This window comes from Stegastes partitus, unplaced genomic scaffold (assembly GCF_000690725.1).
Source record: "Stegastes partitus isolate 25-593 unplaced genomic scaffold, Stegastes_partitus-1.0.2 Scaffold2075, whole genome shotgun sequence".
Taxonomy (NCBI): domain Eukaryota; kingdom Metazoa; phylum Chordata; class Actinopteri; family Pomacentridae; genus Stegastes; species Stegastes partitus.
Genome location: NW_007579806.1, coordinates 65,347 through 91,123, shown reverse-complemented (window position 1 = coordinate 91,123; position 25,777 = coordinate 65,347). Strand labels below are relative to the sequence as shown.

Sequence of the window (25,777 nt, the reverse complement as noted above, 5' to 3'; positions counted from 1 at the left end):
GCCATTGTGTAGTGCAGAGTAGCGTTACAGTGACTGCAGTCGTAGGTGAGCTGGTCGGCTCAAGCTGCAACGAGCAGCAGAGGGTTGAGTAGAGAAAAATGAGGGGACTTCATAGATGGGCACATTCTAAAGCAGGTAATGGTGCAGAGTTACATCGACGCCATTTTAAGACATGAATGGATTGAAAAACATAAAAAATCTAAATATGGAATTTTTGAGACACAAACAGTTTTGGGGATTTTAATCAATTAGTGGAGAGGGACTTGGTCCGTTATCTTCTTTGGCTGACATGGCAGAACTGTGTTTATTCTTTGTAGCACCTACATGTGAGCATTCAAACCAAAATCCCTGTTACAACAACCCAGGGGCAGCGTTAGTGGGAATGTGCTGTTTCAGTATATCGATATGATGATAAGATGTAATCCAGAAGGGTCAGCGTCAGTAACAGATCCATGTAAATGTGTTCTGTGTTGGGAACAAAAACTGAAATGTCTTTGCAAGTCAGAAACTCTGACGAAACACCAACAACTTTGGTGAATCTGTCTTGAACTTTACTAGGTGTCGTCTTCCAGTCTCCCGTCATTCTTTTACTGACTGTCTACTCTAAAGACTTTACAAATGCTCCACTATACTGCCAAACACAAAATCATTAACACGAAAGTCTTAAAACACAAGAAAGTTTTCCTGTGTACAGACCACACAGCCATAGTGACATTTCTTGTCAATAAAACAGACACCTCCAAACAGACTCTCTAAAGAAGACTAATTTGACACAAATCCTCGTCTTATACTGTATTTGACCCTGTGACCTGCCTCTGGCACCCCAGCACCCCACAGGCGCATTGCTTGTCAGTTTAAAAGGTCAAACAAAGGTAAAGAGAATGTAATTGCGTACCACCTGCATTCTTCAGAGCTTCATCCTCAAAGCATCTTGCATTGTGAAACCAGTGACAGAAGTCTGTGTCAGCTCAATATGAGTGACTGGGAAAAATTCTCACGCACATTGCGTGTTAAAGTTTCTATCACATATCGCACGCGTGCATTTCTCAATACGTATTGGCTTGTGCTGTTGCATAAACGTCAATATCTTTATGTGTGGGAGCAAGCAATGTTCGTATAAGTGTCTATGAGTATGTGTTAATCTTCTCTAAACACCTAACACTCCCCTACCTGCTCAGACAGGGCCATGGGTTAATTCTGGCTTCAGGCGTCATGGCTAATAACCGCTCATCAACCGCAGCTTGAACTCTTGGAAACGTCAAGTGTTACCGTGGTAACTTTAACACAAAACCAGCAGAACACTGATGGTGCTGAGTGTGGGATGAGAAAAAAATGTACCTTAATCTATCACATGAAGGACAACATAGTCACAACAATACACATAAATACAAGAGAATTTCTTCATGAACCTAACCTGCACTCTGTGGGCTGGCAAACAAATGCTTTCCGCGTTCCTGAAGTGCTAGGTGATGGAAGCATGAGTCAAACAGCAGTTAGGAAATTAGTTACCAGCACAGCTCTGTGTGTAGCTGTGCTGAGATGCAGCTGCCTGACCCAGCTGGTGAGGAGCTGGTGCTGTCAATCACCTGTCATTCAACACCATCGCATTACAAATTAATCCAGATAGATGATACACCAAAAAGCTGCTGCATTCACTGCTTTTCAAACGTGGACAACGACTCACAAGTTGAAAGAAGTGCATAACAGCGGGATGTGTGGAAGAATCCTGAGCAGGGGGAGAGAATTCTGCATTACGTGGCCTCAGGCAGAAGAGTCTTGTAGCTTGAGTAAATGAGGTGATTAGCAGGGATGGTGTGAGCTGTCACACGTCAGACACTGGGCTTAAAATCCAATCACCATCTCATGTGTCAATCACAGGCCCACCGAAGCAGTTGACCAACAGGTCAAACGCAGTGTACGACGAGCCACGTAGTCTGAGCACAACAGTAGTCCTGCATGTGATCTTATAGACCTGATATGCCAAAGCCTCTGCGATGAGGGACGCAGAGCTAACATGTACTCATACCTTTGTGACAGTTCCCTCTCAGGTGATATACAAATTAATGACAGCCAATCACAGCGCCAGAGGACACAACACAAGAACGTAATAGGGTATTACAATGACTAATCTGTGTTTTGGTTGATTTGATGCATGAGTGGTGATACGATACAATGTTCTCTGGGAAATTCCCTGACACACAACAATGTGTCATAGCCAAGGATTGTGACTGACATCTCATATTAAACACTGTCTTGTGTCAACAATCAAAGTCATGTTAGGATCCTAAAAAAAAAAAAAAAGAAGAAGTCCTATATGGATATCACTCATTTTCTTTTAAGCCTGTGTTCTTAGGGCAGTGCAACAGTATGATTTCCATTCAACCAAAAACTCCAATAAAGCTCCCTAAACAAGGAAGGCAGACAAAGCTTGGTCTTAACAATGTGCTGCTGGGATATATGACACGGTATCCAGGCCCCACAGAGCTACCGGGATGCTCTAGGCCTCGGCCCCCTGGCCTGCTCAATACAGAGGCCTAATTAAAAGCCCATTGAGGATAACCACCTTGACTTTTACAGACCTTATAAATCTATACTAGAGTGGCCTATACGGGGGGTCAGAGAAAGGAGGGGGGAGTGGGCCAGTGCAGACAGCAGAAAGGCTTAGAAGGATGCTGAAGGATGGCAAAAAATGAGAATGGGTTGACCGTAGGATGCAGGGAAGTTTGGGGGGGGTAGGGTGGCATTCCTCTCCTCCCCTTCACCTCCTGCCTGAGACAATAGGACTCACTAAGAGCCAAGTACTAGAGGGTGTGATAAGGTAATGATAATGTAATGAGGACCAATCATGAGCCTGAGCTAAGAGGAGGGCCCCTTAATTTGTCTCCAGAGTGGTAGTTCGGTGACAGATTGATTGCTCTGAGTGAGAGTGATGATGTGACACATGCAAAATGGAAGCATCTCTGACAGGAACAGGAGGAGGATAAGAAATAATAAATCAAAATGAATGAAGACAGAGGAAGCCCATACAATCACGGTGTGTGTGTGTGTGTGTGTGTGTGTGTGTGTGTCACAGTAAGCAGTACCTACCGTAGCTTTACCTTGAGAGCTACTGTTTCTCTGTTTGTAAACCCCTGTTTCAAAAACTGACATTTCCATGCATCAGAGCATCACAACTGGCTTAAACACATCAAATACGTAAAATATACATTTAACATAAATTGCCATCAGTGTTTCTTCATTACATATTTATGACTATAGATAGATTTTTCACACTCTGTTGCCTCTTGATGTTACACTGTAGTAACTCTGGCACCAACAGTGTATAATCAATAGCTTCACCTTTGATTTTGTCACCCAATAGCAGACAAAAGTACACACAGGTTATTTTTTTTCAGAGCTGGGCTTACGGTCAGTAACATTATCAAGGCGATGAATGATAAAAAGACTTAAACTTTCTTGATAAATAATTACTTTGCACCTAAATCAGCGCTTGTTTTTGATTAATGGTTGCATTGCGAGTTATAAAACTCAAAACATCCGACTGAGAGACGACATTAAAAATACAGAATTCAGGGTACAACCACTGAACACCGTTTTGTTCATTACCAAATCCTGTGTATGCTCAGTAACCTTGACGACATACCTCAATAGTGAACTGTTTTCTCTTGAGCTTAAAGGCCAGGTCCTTGTGGTCGGGGAGTTGGTTCGCCAGACAGTTCAGGTGAGGTACCTGGTGTACATGTAACAGGCCTGTGAAGGACAGAAGGAGCAGATTAAACCTGAAAGCGCTTAACAGTGCATAAAAAATACAACATGGAAGATATTCCTGTCCTATCCACAGTTTGGCTGCTACACTGTGCCAATAAGAAAACTTTGTGCAGAACAGAGGTGTGCTTTGTTATTTAAGTAAAAGAAAAGAGTCTTTTTTTCTTTACACATGCAAGATTCATTTTGAATTCCTACCAACCATCACTACGGGTTTGTTAAAATCATTTTCAAATGTGAATCTTCATTTACTTTACCGACTACAAACTATTTCTATTTAAATTTGGCAACGCTAAAAGAAAAAAAAAATCTGAATAACATTTTTGTAAATCCCAATGTTCTGTGGTGACTGAAGGGAAACATTTTTCCTTTTTTGATTTGACCAAAATTATTTTTTAACAGAAATGTTTCAAGTGTTCACCTGCTGATTACAAAGTGCAGGATATTTAAAGTTTGTTGAAAATGTGTGTCCATTTACTACACTACAGTACTTTGAGATAGAATTTTGCCAATTTTTTTTAAAGAACCAACAGCCGAGTGGTTAGGGCGCACACCACATGGACACCAAAGCTCTGAGCAGTAAGTTCCCGGTTCAATTCCCTGCTGGCTGCACCATTTGCTGCATGTCATTCCCCTACTTCTCTTTCCCCACATTTTCTGGCTCTCTCAATAATCACTGTAAAACAAAGCATAAATCCCCCCAAAATGTCTTTTTCAAACAACTAAATCTGTACTAATCATCACAATTACAGTAGATAAACTACACTGACAGAAACACTGTGGTACTGCAGTGAAATGTGAAAAGTTGAAATTAATTGCTTTTTCTTAATATCTGTAAACATTCCTATATCTGCATTCTTACTCGAGGATGGGTAGAGGAAATTTGCCAACTATTACTGGGACACATTAGTGCAATGAGGGACAGAAAACAAAATCTAAAAACTAGGTATTCGTATGGAGCCTAAGGGAAAGCACTGGAGGATTTCTTTCCTCATTTCATTTCACCAAAGTTACATTTTCATAAAACTGGATATGTACTGTAGAAGTGGGGTGGTATAAATAAGCGTGAGAGAGAAAAGGAGAGATCGAGGGAGTAATGGAGAAAGGAAGACAGACAGAGAAAGTGGGGGATGGTGGGTTCTCTCCTCTGTGCACTTGGGTGATTTCCCCTTGCCTGATTTGCAGTGACAGGCTTCCCAGCATGCTTTGAGCAGCCCTGAACTGCTGCCGCAAACACGCAAGCACGCGCATCCGCACGCACTCTCACACTCGTACCAGATGCGTTTGCACTCATGAACACACATCAAAACAATCGCACACATAAATGTATTTCATAACCCGACCAGAATTTCGCTGGCTGGTTAAACAGGGCAAATATATTTTTGAACAAGAGATTCAAACAATATTAAACAGCAAATTCCAAACAACATTTTCCCCAGAACGATTGCAAATAACGATGCGCTTACAACGCCCGTACGTTGAACGAGTTTTAAAAGTCACCTGCCGTCAGAATGCAGAGGAATGTGATCACTACGGGACGTGTTGTCTAAATAAAACATTCTGTTGGGTGAAACCAGAATCCGCCTTTGAATGTTTTCAATCTCATCCCTGCATCTGTCACAACCAGGGCTATCTAACCTGAGGAGGGGGGGGGGAATGAGAGGAAAAGCGCAAGAGTGAGTGGGAGAGTTCGAGAGGCACTGCTAAAAATACCCCACCCGTTTAAACTGACCTTTCTGCATGGAAAGTGTGATAGAGTGATAGAAAAGAGGGAAGCAAGCGGGAGAAAGAGAGAATGATAAAAATGTACAGAAAAAGTGATGGTGAGGACCGAGAGAGCGGAGACAAACTGCGCTGCCTCCCCACCCCACCTCCTCCCACCCCATTCTCTTTCTTCGTTTTCTTTCTGTTTAACCGTCTCTTACCGGTGTCCTCTCCCCCTACTGAAAGCCTTGCCCTCCATTTATTAGCAGAGCATGCTGGCCATGGAGACATTGAGCGAGGGATAGAGAGATAGAGGCAGAGAGGAAGAGAGAGTGATGGTGAGAATATCGATTCCCCAGTGTTGGTCTGCTCTGCTCCAGAGCCTCAGGGGTATGGGACTGGGGATGGAGAGTGGGCGAGGCGAGAGGGAGAGAGGCTCTGCTGGAGGGGAGGTGGGGAGGGTGGGTGGTGGTGGTGGGGGGGAGGAAGGCAGGGATGGAGGGGGTGAGGGTGCGAGGGAGAGGGGGTACAGCGTGGCAGCTGAATCCCCCCCGGCCTGTCTACTGAGGAGCACGTCTGATTGAGCAGCAGCACACTAACGCGCACTGACAGCCTGGCCTGCAAGGGGGCTGCCCTGCCTCCATCCACAGCCCAGCCCCAGCCTTAATGCACTGCCTGTGTGCATGTGTGTGTATTTGATGGAAAAGAGACAGAAAAGATAAGCGAGTGTGTTCTTACCATGGTAGTCTTTGTAGAGAGGGTTGGTCTCTCTCTCAGAGCCTTTGAATGATTCCAAGGCTATGGCATTGTCACATAGCCTGGTTATGCTGCCCATTAGAGCCCTGTCCTGTAGGATCGGGTGGAATCGAGATTGAGGGAGAGGGAGACAGGGAGGGAGAGAGAGGGAGAGAGAGAGAGGGAGAGAACATGAGCAGGTAATTAAAAGCCTCCTGACGGGCCATCAGTGTTGCAATTAAATTAGGTCATCATTTCCTGTGGCCAGGTCATCCCTGCCCACGGCTTATGTGAGTGTGATGAAGTACAGAAAGCACAGATAGGGGTCACACAGGTGATGTTAGGGCAGACGAGTGGACACACACCTCGCATCACTCACACATCCACTAAACTGGCATGGGGAAATTCAACACAGTTAAATGATTTGACTTCATCAAATGGCATCTTTCACCAAAAGAAGGAAAAAAAAATAGTTGGTGCACAATCTTAACCATGCACACAGCAGGGGAGGACAGAGGAAAAGTGGGAGAAGCGACATGGGCTTGATGTGGATAGCTCCCCCTACTGGTTAGTCCGGGGCCTTGACGAGAAAGAGGACAAATTAGGGGTGAATACAGTAGATCGAACGAACGAGGGAGAAATATACAAAAGGGTGGAGGTAGAGGGTAAAGTGAGTGGAAGGGAGGGAGAGAGAGGGACACTGGGACAGAGGGAGAGAGGGAGTCTTGCATTATTAATCCCTTTGCCTCCTGAATCATTCACATCCTTCTCTCTGTGTTGGCTGCCACCGCCTAATGCAGTTTTCATGCCTTCATGTCTTTTCCCCACTCTTTCTTTCTTCCTTTTCATTTTTGTCCTACTTTTAAAGTATGCATATCCTACCAGTCAGTACCACCAGCACTTAGAGGGTATCTGAGGTCACTCGTGCAGCAATTAAAGCCAGTGTAAGAGTTTGGATACGACAAATAATTCAATACATTAATGGTACAGTTTGACCACTATGAAGGTGTCTGCTTGAGAGATATGGTCAAATGAACCTTTATCCGTAATGGTCTTCCTAGGCCACGATGACTCTTGTGCATACACTTAAAAACAAAGATTTGGCTCTTTTGCAGAGAGTCAAAAGTTTCAAGGTCAGATGAATCCAAAGTGTCCACACAGAGCAGCTCAGTACAATGGCAGCAGGGCAGACGGAGGTCATTAAGATATGCTTCATGGATTCTTGAGTTTAAGGAAGTTATCAGAGAAAGGCTCACCTCAACTGCATATCACTTTTTTTTTTAACAACGTATTTATAATTTATAAGAGGCTCTAAAAAGAGTCATTTCACTTCTGCAATGAAAGTCTATGCTGGCTCAATTAGCTCAGATCCCATCAGTGTAAATCCCCTGAACACCGTGAGCTTCAGCTGACAACCACTGACTGACAGGTCACAGAGAGGGGCCCACTGTTCACTTTTTCCTATATTGTTGTACCCAGTGGACAACACATGCCACTGTGTACGCATGTAGCCAAATAGCAAATAAATGTATAAATCAACTCAATGTGAACAGACGCAGGGATGACTTTCTGATGGTCAAAAACCCGACACAGATTCCCCATTAAAAATAGAAAAAGGATATGACACTTATGGCCTCCGTGATTAAAAATTCAAACTATTTTACATTTGAAAATAGCAAAAATATGCAAAGAACAGCTACACTATTAGTAAAAGCAATAAGCAGCAATGCATAGTTCAGCAATGCAGTGAGGCTCATGAGTAAAATATCAATTTAAAAGTCAACTGAATATTGATGACTGTGGAAAAAACATCCTCCGTAGAACTACTACAGAGGCCCGTGTCACCGAGCAACTACGCTACGAAACCTGACTCAAAATATTTGCATACGTCAGGACATGACTTAGTCTGGGAGGCATTTAAGGTGTATATGCATGCATTTTGTGTTTGTGTGTGGGATGGGTGTGGTAGCACGAAATTGTATGATGGAGGAGAATCGGGTTAGGACAAGCCTAATTAATGTTTCAGATGGACTGTGGCACTGGGCTGCTGTGAGGAGGCTTTCAGTGAGTTGCTCAGCTTCCCAAGCTGCTCAATAATGGATTGAGTATTGTAGACTAGTAGCAGTGGGTTAGCTGGCCAAGACGGTGAGGTCTCAGCCAGCTAGCCCACTGCTACTAGTCTAGACAGTCTTCCAAAGGCCACACTCTCTTAACTAAGCTAATTAACTGGCACTAGCAGAAATAAGCTCTGATAACGCGTCAGTTTCTAAAATATCCAACGTGGTGTTGTCGGCAGCTTGAAGTGAGCCACTTTCACACGTTGGTGACCTCAGCTGATGGGAGTAGAATATATTCCTAAAACAACAACAACAACATCATCATCATCATGTGAGATTGACAGTGTTAAACTAATCATAAGGTCATAACACAACAGCCTCTAATTACCTCCATGTTGGCTTAGTCACCAAACACCTGATTCAGTCCAAAATTTCCCCCTGTCCCCTTCTTCCCCAGCTCATTCACTTCTCTCCCCAGGGTGGAGAAGGGGGGAGGGGACAGATTAAGGGTTTGGAGGCCTGGCCAGAGTGGGACAGGGGGACCGCTCCCACCACAGCTGACATCTGCTAGTTAGCCACTCTACCTTTTTTGACTAGGCCAAGGCCGCTGTGCAGTGAGCACACAGGCCTGGAGCCAGAGCATGTTGTGACAACACAGCTGTTCTATAAGTTAAACACTGACCTATATCTTCCAAAAAAAGGGATCACAAATAATACTGTTGCCATTGCTCTTGTGAGTGAGTGCTACAAGGAAGTGGGGCGTTTCAAGTGTGGGCAGGTTGAAAACATTTTCGTGGAAAGTCTCAGATGGCTTTTCTGGTGAGTCTGCTTCTATGGTTGAGTGTCTGGGGGAGGGCTGTGGTTTGCCATATGCCTCAGCAGATGACTCCACCTTCACACTGAGAGGCCAGACTGGACACAGACGCATACACGCGGACTCATACCCCCCTCCGCCCCCCCTCCCCAAGACACACAACCCACAAACACAAGTACAGACACACACAACTGCAAGGAGTTACACTTGTAAGACAATAAACGCGTCTGCGGGCGCGCACTCTCCGTACAGCTTTAAGTAATTGAAGCCAAAACAAACAAACATAGATTTAGAGGTCTTTGAATGAAGTGTGCACTCGACTGGGTCAGCTGGGGGGACTGATTCGAGGAGGAAGAGGCCCCTCGCAGGCCTGAGTCATACCAGGGTGACACTGAACTGAAGGGTCAGGAGGAGGCCCCACTACAAAAGACTTCATATCATGTACTTTACTGGCAAATAATACAAAGCAAGAGTACACAGATCAAAAATAAACCCATGCACAAAAATCCTGTCTACTATCTGTACACATTATAATCTGTAAATTCAAGTCATATCAAGTTCAGAGCGTACCACTGGCTTGTTCATTATGTTCTTACAGCATCACCCATTGCAGAAACTTCCGATAAACTATTCACAACTATTTGACACCAGCAAAGTGTGTGTGAGTTGTTTAGATGCGTCACACATTTTCTTACCTGGATAAGATGAGAAGGTACAGTAACTACTGCGACTGACAGTGACGACCTCAGCAAGGCACGCAGTCCATACAGAAAGGTAGTCAGGGCGTGGCTGTGTCTGGGATTGTCATGGCAACTCAGGTCATCACCCCACAAAGCTGAGCCGAGAGAGTGAAGCCCGACACGCAGGATGTTACGTGACCTTGGCTATAACAACAAGCAAGAAGAAGAAGAAGAAGTGGTCAGAAATACGGAAAGTGTGCAGAAAGTCATGCAAAGGGGTCATGTTTTACTGAATGGCACACACAGTACGCAATAACAAAGTTCACAGAGCGGATCTGAATGTTGTCTGATAACTGCTTTTTAAACGATTTCAGAAAAGGTGCTGCTGTCTTGGGTAGTATTCCCAAACTCTGGGAGAGAGCGACTGGACAGTCTGCTCACCAGCACAGACGATCGGAACACAGTGCCCAAACGTGACTGGACACAACTGCCCAATCACAGAAGCCATCTGACACACGCACAATGGACCTGTCAGACAGGCTTCCAATATGGCCGCCACCCAGAAACCCCAACACATTCTTGGCACCACAGCGATGCTCTGCAGCCAAGGGGGCCTGGGTAAGGGTGGAGTGCCTTCCCTTGAAACCCCCCACCACCCCCCACCCCACCACAAGAGATCAACGGTAACCCACTCTCATGAGGACAGAGAAAAAGTGGCCAAACAGTGGTGGGATATATATCACTGAAACTGGGAGAATGGAGGAGCCTGTCCAAACTGTGAGAGGTTTTTAGCCTTTAGTACAATTGCCTTTTATTTGGGGTTTCTTCAGGATGGCTCCTGATTACTGAGGTGAGAGCCAAGAGTGATTAACAAAGCCCTGGCCTAAAATCTGCTCACTTTTCGCTTTTTTTTTTTTCTCCTCCAGCCTCTTCTCTCCTTTATCCCTCCCCCTCCATTATCACAACCCTCCCAAAATCTCCTCCGCCCCACTCCCCATTGCTTCCTCTCCCAACAGTATGACCTAAGCTTCGTTTGGATCTGGATCAGAATCACAAGGATCTAAGAAAAATAAACCCCATTGTTTCTGGGAGTTTTTCACGGTCGACTCAGGGCTTTGGAAAGGACTCTCACACTGGACTCCACATTCATCTTTCTTTACATGAGTCAACATCAGTGCCCCATCTCTGTACCTTGCTACGCTTCAATATTAGCGATGTGTGTGTGGCTTTGTCACTATTTGATATGGCCTTTCTTTGTTTACAGGCTTTTCCTACACAGGTTTTTGGGGGCCACAGATTTAGAAATCTATTTCTATGTCTGCACTCCACAGGGGGGAACTGTGGTAACACGACTGTTGCTGTGGCAACATCAGGATGAGAGGCCAAAGTTAACTCCTATAGTTTAGCCTATAGAAAAATCAGGGAACAGTGCCAGTTGGGTCCAGCCAAGGACCAGAGGCCAGCCATATAGACTACAACAAGCCTGGAACCACAACCTAATCAGCCAGTGACTGTGGAGACTCACAGTCCTGCTGTTACGCCTGTCCCACTTATCTCAAACACTCCCAGAAATATACTCAGGGAGTTTAATCCTCGTCGAAATCTGCTATTTACAAAACACAGACTAGATGAAATCTGTATGTTGTTAAATGGGCACAACAAGCAATTAATAAACCAAAGCTACAGACACTCTCTCTGTCGTCCATACTGAGCATTTCGGTGCCAGTGCCCATGTCGCTCTGTGCCGGTCTGCATTCCTGGACTTTGCCAAAAGCATGTCAGGCAGCCACACTGCTTTAATGATGTCAGCAGTTAATCTGGTGTGTGAGTGACAGCGCTCGGGGAGGGAAGGTGGGGAGTAGGGGAGGTAAATCCTGTGTGTGAGTGACAGGGGGGGAGAGGTGGCTCCAGGTGACGAGCAGAGGGGTCACAGAATGTAGGTGAAAAAGGCACACGCATAAGCATGTGTGCGTACACACACATGCATGCACGGGATCACAAATAATGCAATTTCCATGCTGCAGTGAACCAACACTATGAAAGTAGGGTGCTCAAAGTATGGGAGGGTTTTACTTATCTATCTATCTATCTATCTATCTATCTATCTATCTATCTATCTATCTATCTATCTATCTATCTATCTATCTATGGATGTATGTATAGAGTGGCAAGGAGACAAGGAGAGATAGAGAGAGTGACATTTGTGTGATTTCCATCCATCTGGATGTTTCTGGCATTCTGTAGAGGATTGGTGATTATTAAAAAGATGAATGTCAAAGGGAAGACACACACACAGCTGGGACACACAGGTGAGGCCAACCCCGAGCAGGTGAGAAAGAGGTAAACAGACACAAGTGGTGGCTTGAATGTGGCAAAAAAGCCTGGGATTGAGATGCAGATCTAGCTTTTTTATTTTTAAATGCTACTCTTTTGCATATTTCACATAATAATAAAAAAAAAAACAAAAAACAAAACTGATAGTCTAAATCAGGGGTGGGTAATCCTGGTCCTCCAGGGCCACAATCCTGCATGTTTTAGATGTTTCCCTCTTCTAACACACCTGATTCAAATGATCAGGATCGTTATCAGGCTTCTGCAGAGCTTGATGATGAGCTGATCATTTGAATCAGGTGTGCTGGAAGAGGGAGACATCTACAACATGCAGGATTGTGGCCCTCGAGGACCAGGATTGCCCACCCCTGGTCTAAATGGACTCCTGGTAAATAGTGAGACTACAAATAGACATTTGCACCCTTGTACACTTTAGTACCAGCTCGTCATAGAGTTCTTAAACTTACTGTATTTCAGTAATGCTTTTGTGTGTGTGTGTCAAATCCGCAAACAGATTGTAGATGTGATTATGGTGGCTGCCATGTTTCCTCAAATTGGACAAGTGGTCTCTTTTGCTATACTAATATAAAGTCAAATGAATAAACAAAATGTACACTTGGCCATCTCTGAATAAATCCACTTAAAGTCAACTGGTTGAATCGACTGTGATCAAATTTAACATTCAAGGATTGGTGGCCTGAAGGGGACACTTTCTCTTTCATCTGTCAACAAACGTATACACATAGAGTCACATATTGCTATATGATCAAGATCATATAAAACAATGGATTTTTTTCTTTGCTTAACAGGCCTGATAACAACTTGAGATACTACAAATTTCCAAAAGGTCGTAGCTGCATGATGAACAGAACAACCTTCTGAACTTGTTGGAAGAAATGAATGTGAAACAGTTGCTCAGTTGTGGTTCTTACCATCGAGGCAGCTACATCAAAGCCCTCCCTGTGTATGACCTCCTGAAGTGACTTCAGCAATGCAGAGTAGGACTCAATCATGGGACTGGAGGGAGGACAGAACAGAAAAAAAACAGAACGAACACGGTGAAGCAGACAACCAGAAACAGAATAGAAAAAGGGTTACTTAAGACGCGTAAACTGTCATTGAGACCATTTTGATAAAACTGGGCCAAGCCTATCACGGCAGTAGCTTAATCCTCTATGACTGCAGCATGTTCCTCCTGACTGTGCTTTTCTGGAGCCACTGAAGCAGACAGATGATCCATATCAAGAGATCCAATTAATTTATTTGGTTGATTAAATTACAACATGACTGGTTCTCTGTCAGCTCCCCGAGGATCTGATTGTGCCGAGACAGACAGACAGACAGACAGATGAGATGCACATATGCGCAAACATACACACAACAAAGATGATAAGTGAGAAGGAGGAGGAGGGGGGAGGAAGGAAATAATGGGCTGATATCTAAAATAAACAGGGAACAGCATTTTGGTGTTTAATCAGGGGTAAGATGTGCACCACCGACAAAGGGCGTACAGTACCATCAGAGCTACATTTAGCAACAGTCAAGGGATGGATTACTGCTGAGCCCACCATGCGCCTATAGGATGGCCAATAGGAATGTTAACCCCATCTTTTTACACAGGACCCTCCACTTAAGAACGCCCTGCCATTGTAATGACGACTCCGTAGTGACTCACAGTGGGCTGCTATGTCAGTTGTCAATCCGACCTGCGGGCTACAAAAGCTGATACACATAGATTGGTCACACGCCAATAGCCCTGCATAAAGAACAGTAATACACACTTGTGTTGATTACACTTGGCCAAGTATATCCATGTACTCTATTTCAGTTATTCAGCACAACAATGGTGCCTCCTGACCCCGCTGTGGCTAATGATAGAGCTGGTTTGGTGAAAGAAGGACACCTACCCTCCACGGCCTCTCTTGCCCATGCCCCGGCTCTGAGGTAGGGGGCTGGGATGGTGTGACATGTAGTCGAGCGGGAGGTTGCCTCTGGTTGGCAGCCACTGTGCGAGACGGCATTGTGCTTTAGCCACCCCTACTGAGCACCCCTCATTCAGGTACCGAAAAGGTCTAGGTGCTTAGCTACAGGGGCTAGTTCGTCAGCTAATTAGGATCGTGCATAGGGAAGCTTCTTTATCTCAGTGTCCCTCTTTCAGCGGGGGAAGAAAGGAGGAGAGAAAGGGGGATGCTTGGTCTTAAACAACAGGATCTGTATCACCTAGAGAGCAATTTGTGCCAATTATGCCTTCAAGTGAAACGGAGCAATTTAACAGCTAGGGTATCAACATGGGGCTGTGGACACGTGCAAGGGGGAGTAGCCTGCTTAGGAGTTTGTGTGGTACGTGTGCGTGCGTAATGTGTCGAGTGTGTGCGTGCACGTGGTTGTGTCAATACCGGGGCGGGCCTCGGGGCACAATGGTGTGGTGCAGGTGTAGTTTCCCGCTGTCAAAATGTCTGTAAGATCTATAACCCATTCAGACCCTACAACGGTACCATTATGTCACTCTTACTCGCTGCCGCACAACGCTGCCCTCATCAGCGGAGAAGATTTTTCATTCTGTATTTTCCCCCATTAGGCATTGTTAAGTTGTGCACCGAGAATCGACACAATAGCTAATGGTGTCCACTTCAAGGTCCGCACTTGTGAAAATGTAAACTTCAAACTGAATGTCCACAGCGGTTAATGTGTTTGTATGGCTGCTCTGTTAAACGCTCTCTGTTTGTTGATATAAAGGAAGACGGATTCTATAAAGCCTCCTCCACATCCTCTGTGCTCCAGATTGCAGTATTTACCCAGTGTGTGTGAGTGTGCCTCGGTGTGCCCTTGTGTGTTCAGCAGCACTCTTTGAGTAAAGAGCCTGCATGACCTCTGAACCCTAAGTACACTCAAGGCAGGAGAAATCAAACAGACGCTGAGCAAACAAGAGCCTTATTTGAATAGACATACACAACCTTTCCAAGAGGTTGAATGACTTAGGCCAATGGCAAGCTCCACAGAAAAGAAGACGAACCGGGAGGATTTTTAAACTGATTTGTATCAGTTGTTTAAAAGACAATTATGCAAAGTGATTCAGTGTTTAGAATACATTTTTTAAAAAGCATCTGGTGAAACCCGACATTTCAGCTGGGTGCAATAAAAACTGTAGACGCTGTAAGCTGTCAAGTGGGTGTGCCACCAGTGAAATGAACAGTGGTACAAGATGATTTCAGCTGCTGTCACTTCACTGAATCTCATTAACTATTAACAGAAAATCAATAAGGCACGTTTTTCGTCACAACCTACAGGTAATAAAATGCACATTTTATTAGAGCTTGAGACAAGTAATTGATTTTTTAACTGATTGACAGATAAAATAATCTATTTTGAAAACAATTTAATTTCAAGTAAAAATGACACATTAACTGGTTCCAGTTTCTACCAGTTTTTCTTTTTTTATATAAAAGTAAATTCAATTTCTTTCTGTTTTAGTGTGCTTGTCATGAATAAAGAAATATGAATATATTACCGTGGTTCTCCTGTGATTGGCATTTTAGCTATTTTGTGTCATTTTATTGACAAACAAAAATAGGATATATTAAGTGACAATGAAAACTATTTTAGTGGCAGTCTTAAAGTCTATTAAATTCTTACAAATGATCACCACAAACACAGAAAAATCCCTATTTCCTTCGGTTAACTTTTAATGCACGTGCTGGATACAGGATTTATACTCTGTAGAATATATCCGTCCATCCACATTGTTGCTTTACCTGTAACCTGTGAAAAATGTCTCGTTTACTCACCTGTGTTCTGCGGATGATGTCTTATTTGCGTAACTGTGTTTTGTGGATGATGTCGTGTTTGTGTGCCTGTGTCGTGCGCACGATGTCTCATTGGTTTCCGTGCTTTCTGTGGACGATGTCTCGTCGTTTTACCTGTGTGTGGCTGATGTCTGGGTGGGATGTTCTGGAAGGTAGAAGCGGTGGCACTTGGCTGCCTGGCGAATTTCTGGCTCCATCGTCTTGGAGACGTCATAGTAGTGCCCGAACCGGGAAGTGGACGCCAGGGCGCTCTGAAAAGGTCAACAAGTCAAGTTTATTGGTTCAGAATATGTATCATAAAGCCATATAAATAAATCACATTTTAAATTATACCAAACACCTTTGTTTGTTCTCTGTGTCCTTATACAAACGGTGTGTATTTGCCTTCCTTAAAAAATACGAAGAAGGCAACTCGTAAGAAAATAACCTTGTTTGTCTTTCTAATATTTTAAATGAGTGTGCTTCACAACACTATGGTAATGCAATTGCATTGTTTATGGGTCATTCCTCAACATTCCTACAGCAGAGGAGTTAAATAACCACTACGACAACGCTCTTAATCATTTCTTCACATAAATGTCCACTTCTGGCTGTGAAAGCGAACGTGTCAGGGACGCAGGGGAAGGCGGATGTTTTCCTGCAGCTGAAAGAGAGAGTTTTAGCTCTTCTCTCTCAGTGAAACCAGGGATTCCATTGTTAGAGGGGCCCTTAATCTACTCCTAATCTGGATTAGGGCCCCCGGTGTGTCCCTCTCCTGGCGGGACGAGGGGGTCAGCAGGGCAGGGGGGTCAGGGGCTCATCTTCTCTTTGTGAGCTAGGCAACCCGCTTAGCGTTCCATCCCCGCCCTGACGGCCTCACCTTTGATCTGATGTCTTCATCAGGAGAGTGACACAGTGGGCCATGCCAGGAGAGGTGTGTGTAAGGGGAAAGTAAGCGTTGACTCTGGGGGTGAATTTGGGATGCAAATCCTCTGGTGGGGCTTACTAGTGGTTTGTAAAGACGATTTTACAGGGGAAGGGGGAGAGGTGAGGAAAGGACACAGATATAAAGAAGTTTCCAGGGAGAGAGAAAGAGAGAGAGGATCCCCAGGGACACACTGTGTGCTGTTAATCCACATAGCGATATGGATTATAGACCGACGGGGGTAGACTGCAGAGAAGTAGAAGGGGAGGGTCACCTCTCCTCAAAGCGGAAGAAAGAGTGTAGGGCTGCCGACCCTAGCAGGGGGAAAGGCAGGGATTTGGGGAAAGACAGAGGCGCAGGTCTGGGTCATAGGGTTGAGCGAGCAGACATGTCAATGCACAGGCTGCAAAGTACTCTTGTTTCCCAGGCTAAGCAGGGGTGCAGGCGTGTGTGTATGTGTGTATATGTGAGTTGGGGACCAGTGAAAAGCCTACCTATTGCCAGCTAAGTGTGAGTAATCTGGTCCAGCTCTGAAAGGAGAGGCTGAGGCCTCATTCACTCCACAAAGGAGTTTAGAAGCTGATGGATTTAGTGGTCGAGACAATTGCCAAACCACTAAGACCAGAAAACCAGCGCTGTCCATTCTCATACCATCATTAACAGAGACACATGTTGAACTTCTTAATAAAAGACAATCACAAAGTTATCCCTATTCTACTGTATATTTTAAAAAGATGTGCTGCAGTCGTTACAACAACATGCTATATGAACTGTCATTTAAATCCATCTGTGTACCTGTACTTTAGGGAGATTCTGATAGCGCCAGGCAATCTTCATGGCATCCAAACTGTCCTGAGGCTCACAAGACAGCCTGGGCTGGTCCACCGGCTTGTGGATAGCAACATCATCCAAGATGGGAGCGGGTAGTTCCTGTACAAAACAATACAATAAACCTTATTACATTTTATTCTAGCGTAAAACAAATGTTAACTTTATTTCGGTCTAATTTGACAGTGGGATAACGGCACTATGTAAACTGCCACAGTAATATAAGACAGTACGGACTTGTTTGGGTCTGTACTGGGCATCATTTAGGTGCACTGATGCTGAATCAGATTTCTGTGAAGACATGATTTTCAAGTCAAGTAAAATAACAGAAACCTTGTTAATTATGGTGAAGCAAACGACAGAAAAAAATAATAAAACAAATAAAACTTTCTTGGAGAATCGTGATGACGAGGCCATCTGTAAACTTAACTAGGTTTCCTGTAACTTTTTTTGTTTTTACAACAGTCTATATGCATTACAAAGACTTCAGACAGGAACAGTATTGTTTTAGCAGCAGGGCAGAGGGATGATCCTGATGTATCCTGTATTAAAAACAATTTGACTCAAAAAGGACTGAAACAGGTAAATGGACAGCATACTTCCCATAAAATTCCCATGTATACAAAACAGAAATAAAGCTATCAGAGAGAGTCTGTTCTTTCACTGTGTGCATCCAACACCAACAAGTTTTCATCAAAAAAGGGAATACAAATCTTGCTACAGTTGGCTCAAAAGCATGGTAAGAAAGGAGGTGGGGAGGGGGTGTCCAATTGTCCAGCTGATGCACATGCACGTTGGTTTTTAAGTTATCACAGTGCACGTTCACATGTTCAACATTTTCCTCCTTTAACTGGATTTTTTCTAGTAAGCTGATTTTTCTTTGTGTGCACATTGTTGTAATGCATAAAGTGCAACCTTAGCATCTGAAGATTAGCATACTGCGAATGTAGCTGTGAAAACACTAAATGATGTGATATATCCCCATTGGGAGTCCCCCTCTCTTAATAAGTCTTTGATATGTAAAGAGAGGGTGAAGCTATGACCCCTCCCACTATCAATCAGTGGGAGAGAGGCCCTCCTCCTGTATGCTGGGTGGCAGTCAGCTTCTGGGGCTATGGTGCTCTTCACAAAGTGATACGTCGGGAAACATTTCAACAATGCCACAACCATGCCACCCTCGACCTCTCAGATACCCCCGTTGACCCTGACGCATGTTGACGAAAGCTGTGTGCCTGAACTGTACAGCAGGAGCTGATGACACTGTGACGAAAACAACTTATAAAAGTAGTTTGCAAGATCCTCTGATAACTGAGCGTTAAACTAAAGTTTTACAAACATGTCTGTTTGACAGTACAGCGGTTGTACAGGATGCTAAAGTAGACATTTTGAGGCCATCTTAGCTTCTCTGTGAATTGTTTGTCAAGACTCGTAGCTTAAAAATAAAATCACACTCTGCGGTTTCCACAATTTTCATTCCTAAGATCTTACAGAATCGATGGCACCTCCTCACATACCTGTAAGATGTCATCAGGGTTATCTTGAGCGGCCGCCACAAAAAGCTCATGCCGACACACGACTCCTTCTGCCAGGAAGTATTTTAAGATCATGCGCGAGTAGCTATCATATCGGTCCTCCTCTGAAAGAGAAACAAAGACAACAACAACATCGTATTGGTAACACTGAAAAATGGATTTGGTGATAAAACTGTTCCATCCCTATAGAAAATACATCAATCTCAAATGTATCACTGGATATTTCCTTCTTCAATTTCATTCATTCAGACACCACAGACCCAGGAGTTCACGACCTCATCATAGCTGGCAACAGTAATTGATGTAAGGACCATGTTCTGGCTACCTTTTTTGTCGGGAACACATCACGGGATGGCAATCGACATGGCACAGAAACACAGGTGTTGCTGACTGATCTGACTATTAAAGTGGAGATGACACCTTCAGTTGTCTTGTTGGGGTATTAACAGAATTCCTGTCCACTTTCACCTATCATACCCCCAACCAGAAGCAGAGGTGAGAGGGAGACACCTGCCTTAAGCATTCACCTGACCCCTCCCACTGGAAGGCAAGGCACCTTAGCTGCCAGGACAGCTGACAAAAGGAGGCAGAAGTGGGATAAGAAAGTATCTGTCCTCAAAACGCTTCCTGACATTTGACTCACTTGAATCTCTCTGCTGTTTGATTGCAGTGGCACCCTGTTATATTTCTAGTGTCATTCACACTGGGTGTATACATTTTTGTGAGCAGTAAGTTATAATCGGAGGGTAAATCTCACGGTGGAGGGTTGACATTACAGCCTCATTTAGAGGAGCATCTCAGGCATGAGGGGGGACTGGTAAGTCATTGTAAACACCAAACATACTTCCCCCAAATGTAGCCTTTCTTATTGCACACAAAGCAGCCACCCGGTCATTCCACAACCCAAACACACAAAAAAAGGCCTGCATCATCACCATGAAACCCAGCCGGGAAGGGCACATAACTCTGCCCAGCATGCTACTGCTGCTTCCTGTCACAATCACCATTTTGTAAAGATTTCATAGGCCTCTCTTTTACAATGACAAACAGTGGGCACAAGGACAAAGGCAGCAGTGACAGTTTAAGGTAATGGGCATACAGCTGACAGCTTGGGAATGACATCCTGACGTGTCATCCTCGAACATCCAGAGAATTCCCCCCGCCTCCCACGTTCCCGGTCCACGTCCTCACCTACGGACTTAGGATGGCCCAGGAAATTCCATGGCTCTTCAATTTGTTGTCGGTGGGGCTCCCTGTTCTCTTATTGATGGGTTTCTAGGTCAGCAGGCCTTTGTGGCTTTCAGCAGGCCCCACAAAGACTCCCAGATGGGCCCTCTCAAGATGGGGCCTATTGTGGTTGTGTTTCTATGGGAGCCTTACAAATGGAACCTCCAGGAGTCATTAGGCTGTTGAGGCGGGGGGTATGAGGAGGGGGCGGGAGGTGGCGTGGTATAGGAGCAACAGGGGGTGGGGGACGGTCATATCTTTGAGGTAGATCAGTCACTCTGGACAGTCATGGGATGATTTTTTTTTTTTCTTCTTCTTTTTTTTTTTGCACTTATTCTGACGAAGGTTTGATAAAGAGGGGAATGCCTCTGCTTCATTTGCCTTCAAACAAGGGAGTGCAAGAGTCCTGAATCATATCTGCTAAAGCTGCAGGGGGAGGAGACAAAATATCTAGGTCAGAATGTTTTCCCCTTGTATGTCTTTGGTCTATGAAGTAGAATTATTTCCACAGAGCAGCTCGATTGCATTTAGGACGTACGGCAGGTAAACATTAAGACATTTAATAAAAGCAAAATTTGAAAAACTCCTGAAAAATCCGAATCCCCACTTGAGATTAACACGACTACAACCGAGGGTAATACTAAATGAAATGTGAAATAGCTGCATTCGTCAACCAGCTGTGCATGTGTCACACTGCATCTCTAATGTTAGGTTTCAATTTGTGACTGCTGTTGGTCTTTGAACAAATTTGTTCGTGTCGGGTTGGCGATCTTTTCATATTGTTCACGTTCACACATTAAAGACTGCAGTTTTAAATAGTGCACATCATCTGTGAACAAATGACTTGTCCTCTTTGCAGCTCTTGGAATTGGATAATGTTACTTTAATAAATCTCATATGGAAGCCTGGATTGCAAAACCTCGACTACAATTAAAAATGTTCTTTGCTTTTAATGAGCCTTTTAATGTAATTTGTAAAGCGTGTGTAGAATTAGCACTTTAAATGTCTTCAGTTGTGTTTTTTTTGTGTTTAGACTTTAAGTTTTGATTCTGTCTTGTTTAGATAATTATTTCCTTCATGCAACTTTATTCAATGAATATGTTCTGAGTAACTTCATAATTGCCCTTTTTGATTTCATATATTTAAATTATTTTTGCACACACCGTATATGATGCTACTGCAATTCTTAGTTATTCACTAATACACTCAACCCTCGAGACAGGTGCACTCAAAGCTGTCAAATATTATGTGAAACAATCAGGCCAAATGTAAATGGCAATTACTGTGGTTGCGTTAAACAAAAAGACATTACCTCAAACTAAAGGATTAAAACCATACATGGTCGACATAACAGGAGCTGGGATGCATTGTTCCTCCTCCTACAAAAACACATGAGATGAGAGATCTGCAGACAGCAGCCATACTGGACTGATCCCCCTCTGGATGACAAATCAGGATGGACAGCTCAAGACACTTCAAAGGCAGACAATGACCAGTCTGATAATTTTATGTCTGTGTCTCACAAACAGGCCATCACGGCTAAAGGGGCAGACTGTAGGAGACGACTGCCTGAAACAAACACAAACAAACACACACTCCAAACTCCCCCCCCCCACCCCTCCACCCCATTCCACCCACCCACACAACAAAACAGACACACAAACAGCACAGTGTGCACACACACCACTCTTTCAGAGACAAACACAAGATAGCACGCACACACACGCATTTCACCTTTACTGTGTCTCTCATTACCAGATGAAACCAACCGTACATTGATTCACAAAATGGAAGGGAAGAACGCATTAGTGTGTAATCACTGACTCCTGCATCGATTGGGGGGATGAATTAAAGGGCAAAGCAATATCATCAGTTGGTATAGGCCTTGGCTACACACAAATTACAGCTTCAAGGGGAAACATGACTACCTTAACCTTACTGTCCACCAGTGCATATAGCCCAGCCTATGATGAATGATAATAATAATAATAATACAGTGGAAGACATTTATGTCCCTAGAAAACCCACTTGCTTTGAATGTAATTCCAAAAACTTCTATAACACATCTGCAGAGGAGCATATTAATTAAGGATCACAGTAAAAGTGTGAACACCTGGGATTCTAACTGGAGACCTCCAGGTCATTAGTCTATTTGCCATTCTGCTAGACAGTGACGTACTCACTTTAAAGAGCCTGAGAAGCCTCGCTGTGGCTCGCTGAAGTAGTGATGATTTCAATTTTAGGGGTATATTAGATGTTGAGTTGTTTATAAATATATACATGCAGCAGGCCAAAATTACAACTCAGTGATGATTGCAGTGTAATGTATAATCTATATCTCTTGAAACCTTTTTACTGAGAGTGCTGCAGAGTTTCTAAAAAGCAGAAGGCTATAATGTTTCCGAAAAGAGCAGCAGATATGCTCCTCCGTGGCCTAAAGCACTCAATATCACATATGATGTGTTCTCTATGCGGCAATGTGCTGATATCAACCACAGCAACTTCTGTTGAGTCACCATATTAAACTTTTCATCTCCAACCAGAGCAAATAAAAACTATTCAAACACCACTGCTTTAACTGTGACAAGCACATTAAACTTGCTAATGAAGCCTAAAGATAAAAAAAGTGTCCATTCCAGAAAATGTCTAGCCTCAGGTGTTGTTGTTTACTGTGCATAGTGGAGTCTGTGTATATAAAGGAGGTGATGAATTATGTACGTGGACATGGACATCAGTGCACGTTTAGCTTTGACTTTGCACTGCACTAATAAAGCCATTGCACATGTTTAAACAATCCCGTCCATAACGATGCCTTTTTAACTGATGGCTGACTGAACAGGGGTTCTCACTTTTGGGTCGTGGACCTGTTCTGGGTGGGTCGCGGACAGCTGGTAAAAATTAAATAATATATAATGTGCGTCTCAGGTTGGACTTATTTTTTTATTTTGAAAAAACTTTTATTTTGACAGGCATGGTAACCATAGTTTGTTTGATGTTCATTGTAAGTTTGTGTTGATGTTGGGATGCAAGATGGCACAGCGCAAATATGACCCGGAGTATTTAAAATGTGGATTTTCATACTAGGGCTGGACCCGAATAGCCAACTATTCCTTCGCTGTGCTGGAATCGGGATCTCAATTTTGATCTCCGAATATTCCCCCCACCTGTTGGGTCGCGACTTAATGACCATGGAAAAATGTGGGTCCCAGGGTGAGACAAGTTGAGAACCCCTGATTCAACAGGATCACTCTAATTTATCTTAATCTGGTGTATTCTCATAAATGTGGCTATTGTGGCTCTATGGGTCATGCTGAGTGTTCATTTTCACAAAACAGCACATATCTGAGCAGTCATCATTCACCTCCTATAGCTTTCAAACAAACATGACTTTTACATGAATTATTTCAAATATTTGTACCAAAGTCTGACAGAAAGTAAACGTTCAAAGTGGCCACCTGGAACGACTCTTATGGCTGATTCCATAAGGAAAAGCATGCAGGGCAACTTGTCACCTGGACAGGTCACCCTTCATATTCATCTGCACCCTATGTGTCTGTTTACATGTGTGAGGCAGACTTCCACCATGGGTAATTAGCCCCAGGTAAGAAAAACAAAAGAGACAGAATAAAGAAAAAAAGACAGTGTTGTCTTAGAGTAGTGTTTTGAACTGCTTGCAGAGCAATTAGCCACCACTGGAGTCTTTATCATTATGGTGCTGCGTTAGTCAATGATAACTGCATTGTGTGCATGTTGTCAAGCTAAATGGAAAGCTATCCAAAGCCTCACATGTAAACAAAGTGTCTCCTGACAACAGGTCCCTATACAGCTGGCCATAATGATCATTCCAGGAGGCTGTTGTCTGTATTTACTTTTGGTCAGACTCTAAGACAAGGCATTTTAAATGATTTATGCGAACGTCTTATCTCTCGCTCAAGAAAATGGTGACCACAGGACTTACATTATGAGGAGGAGATAATGACACCACTTGATGGGACCCTTAAACTAATCAATATTTGATGTAAATATTTGAAGCGACACACTCACCTATGAGAAGCACTGTTCCAACTGCTAACCCACCACCTGGTTGGAAAGACAAAATCAATAATATCAGTCACATATTCGTTACATAATATTGCACATCCATACCATCTCTGAATCATTGTGGAACACCTGAAGCATCCATTTAGCCAAGTGCTTCCCTCAGTCATCTTTTTGGTGTCCACAGCGTTGTATAAATCTTTGTATGAAAACGGCCTTTATAACCAAAGACATTTTGACTTGTCACAGTAAGAAAAGCAAAGGTGGTACTAAACACATCAGTGACGGCTCTCTTCTATTCAGGTCTCCCTTTAACCCATGAATGTGTGACAGTGAACACAAGAACGGGACCCTGAAATGGAAGCAGCTAAGGGAAAATCAGCTAATATTCATTTTTTAAAAATCCCTTGTGCTTTTGATTCTGTGACATGTGCTTGGTGACAACAATTACAACACAACTGTAATATCCTGAAGAGGCAAAAAAAAAAAAAGCATCCATCTGAATTGTTCCTATTTCAGCCTCTAAACATGATTTGCAATGTTGAAACAGCTGTTATATACATAGATGCCAGAATTACAATTATTCTTTGTATAATTGGCATGTTTTGATCAATTATCTGGGTAATTTATATGTTTACCGTCTAAGATGGTTTTCCAAAAAACTTGCACCAAAACATTTCTTTCCAAATAACAACAACAGGGTTCTTTGTTTATGTATTTAAGGTGAAGAGGACAGACGGCCATGACTGTTGAGGCTTGCTATCAGTTTACAGAAATAATCTCTTGACATGCATAATTACGGACAAGGATGATTTATTGTGTAGATTTGAATCCGACAAGAGCAAAATCTGTAATTTCCAGATGCTAACGTTAACGTTTACACCCTGATTTTAGCTTGTCTTGCTTGGACAATGACAAATCCCACGATCGTTTGCTAAGGTATATATTTTTCCTTTGAGAAATTAATTGCAGCAACATTTTAAATGAAATACTCTGTAGGTTTATGAAGTTCAGCGGACCTAGCCGACATCACATTGAGAAACACTGTTAGCCTGTTAGCTAGTGCTAACGTTACATCTCCACAGCGGACTGACCGAGCAGATAGTCGAGCGACGTGACACCGGTCGAAACTAAGAGCTGTCCATTCTGAACCGATGGTCTGGTGCCGGGGATGGAGATTAACTTGCTCCTTGTCTTCTTCTGAAAACTCGTACTATTGAACGGTGAGCGTTCAGCTGTGGGTTTACCCACACTGTCCACGGGAGCTGCCATACTGCTAGGAACGTGGTGACGCCTAGCAATGTTTTGGCGCTCGCTGTCCAATCAAACAGGAGTTTGGTAGAGCTCGACCAATGAGGA

The 25,777-nt window shown here is 43.6% G+C and overlaps 1 protein-coding gene across 1 annotated transcript; it reads right to left on the bottom strand.

Moving 5' to 3' along the window:
- Positions 1–3,643: 3,643 nt before the first annotated feature.
- elp4 (elongator acetyltransferase complex subunit 4) lies at positions 3,644–25,702 on the bottom strand (the record flags this gene model as incomplete). The annotated part of the gene is made up of 9 exons (XM_008303821.1): positions 25,513–25,702; positions 24,425–24,460; positions 19,136–19,257; positions 17,589–17,723; positions 16,004–16,140; positions 13,019–13,103; positions 9,771–9,959; positions 6,208–6,316; positions 3,644–3,750 (listed from the first exon to the last, which is right to left on the bottom strand). Coding segments are annotated over exons 1-9 (1,098 nt in total), but the record flags the coding sequence as incomplete, so codon positions are not given.
- Positions 25,703–25,777: the final 75 nt, after the last annotated feature.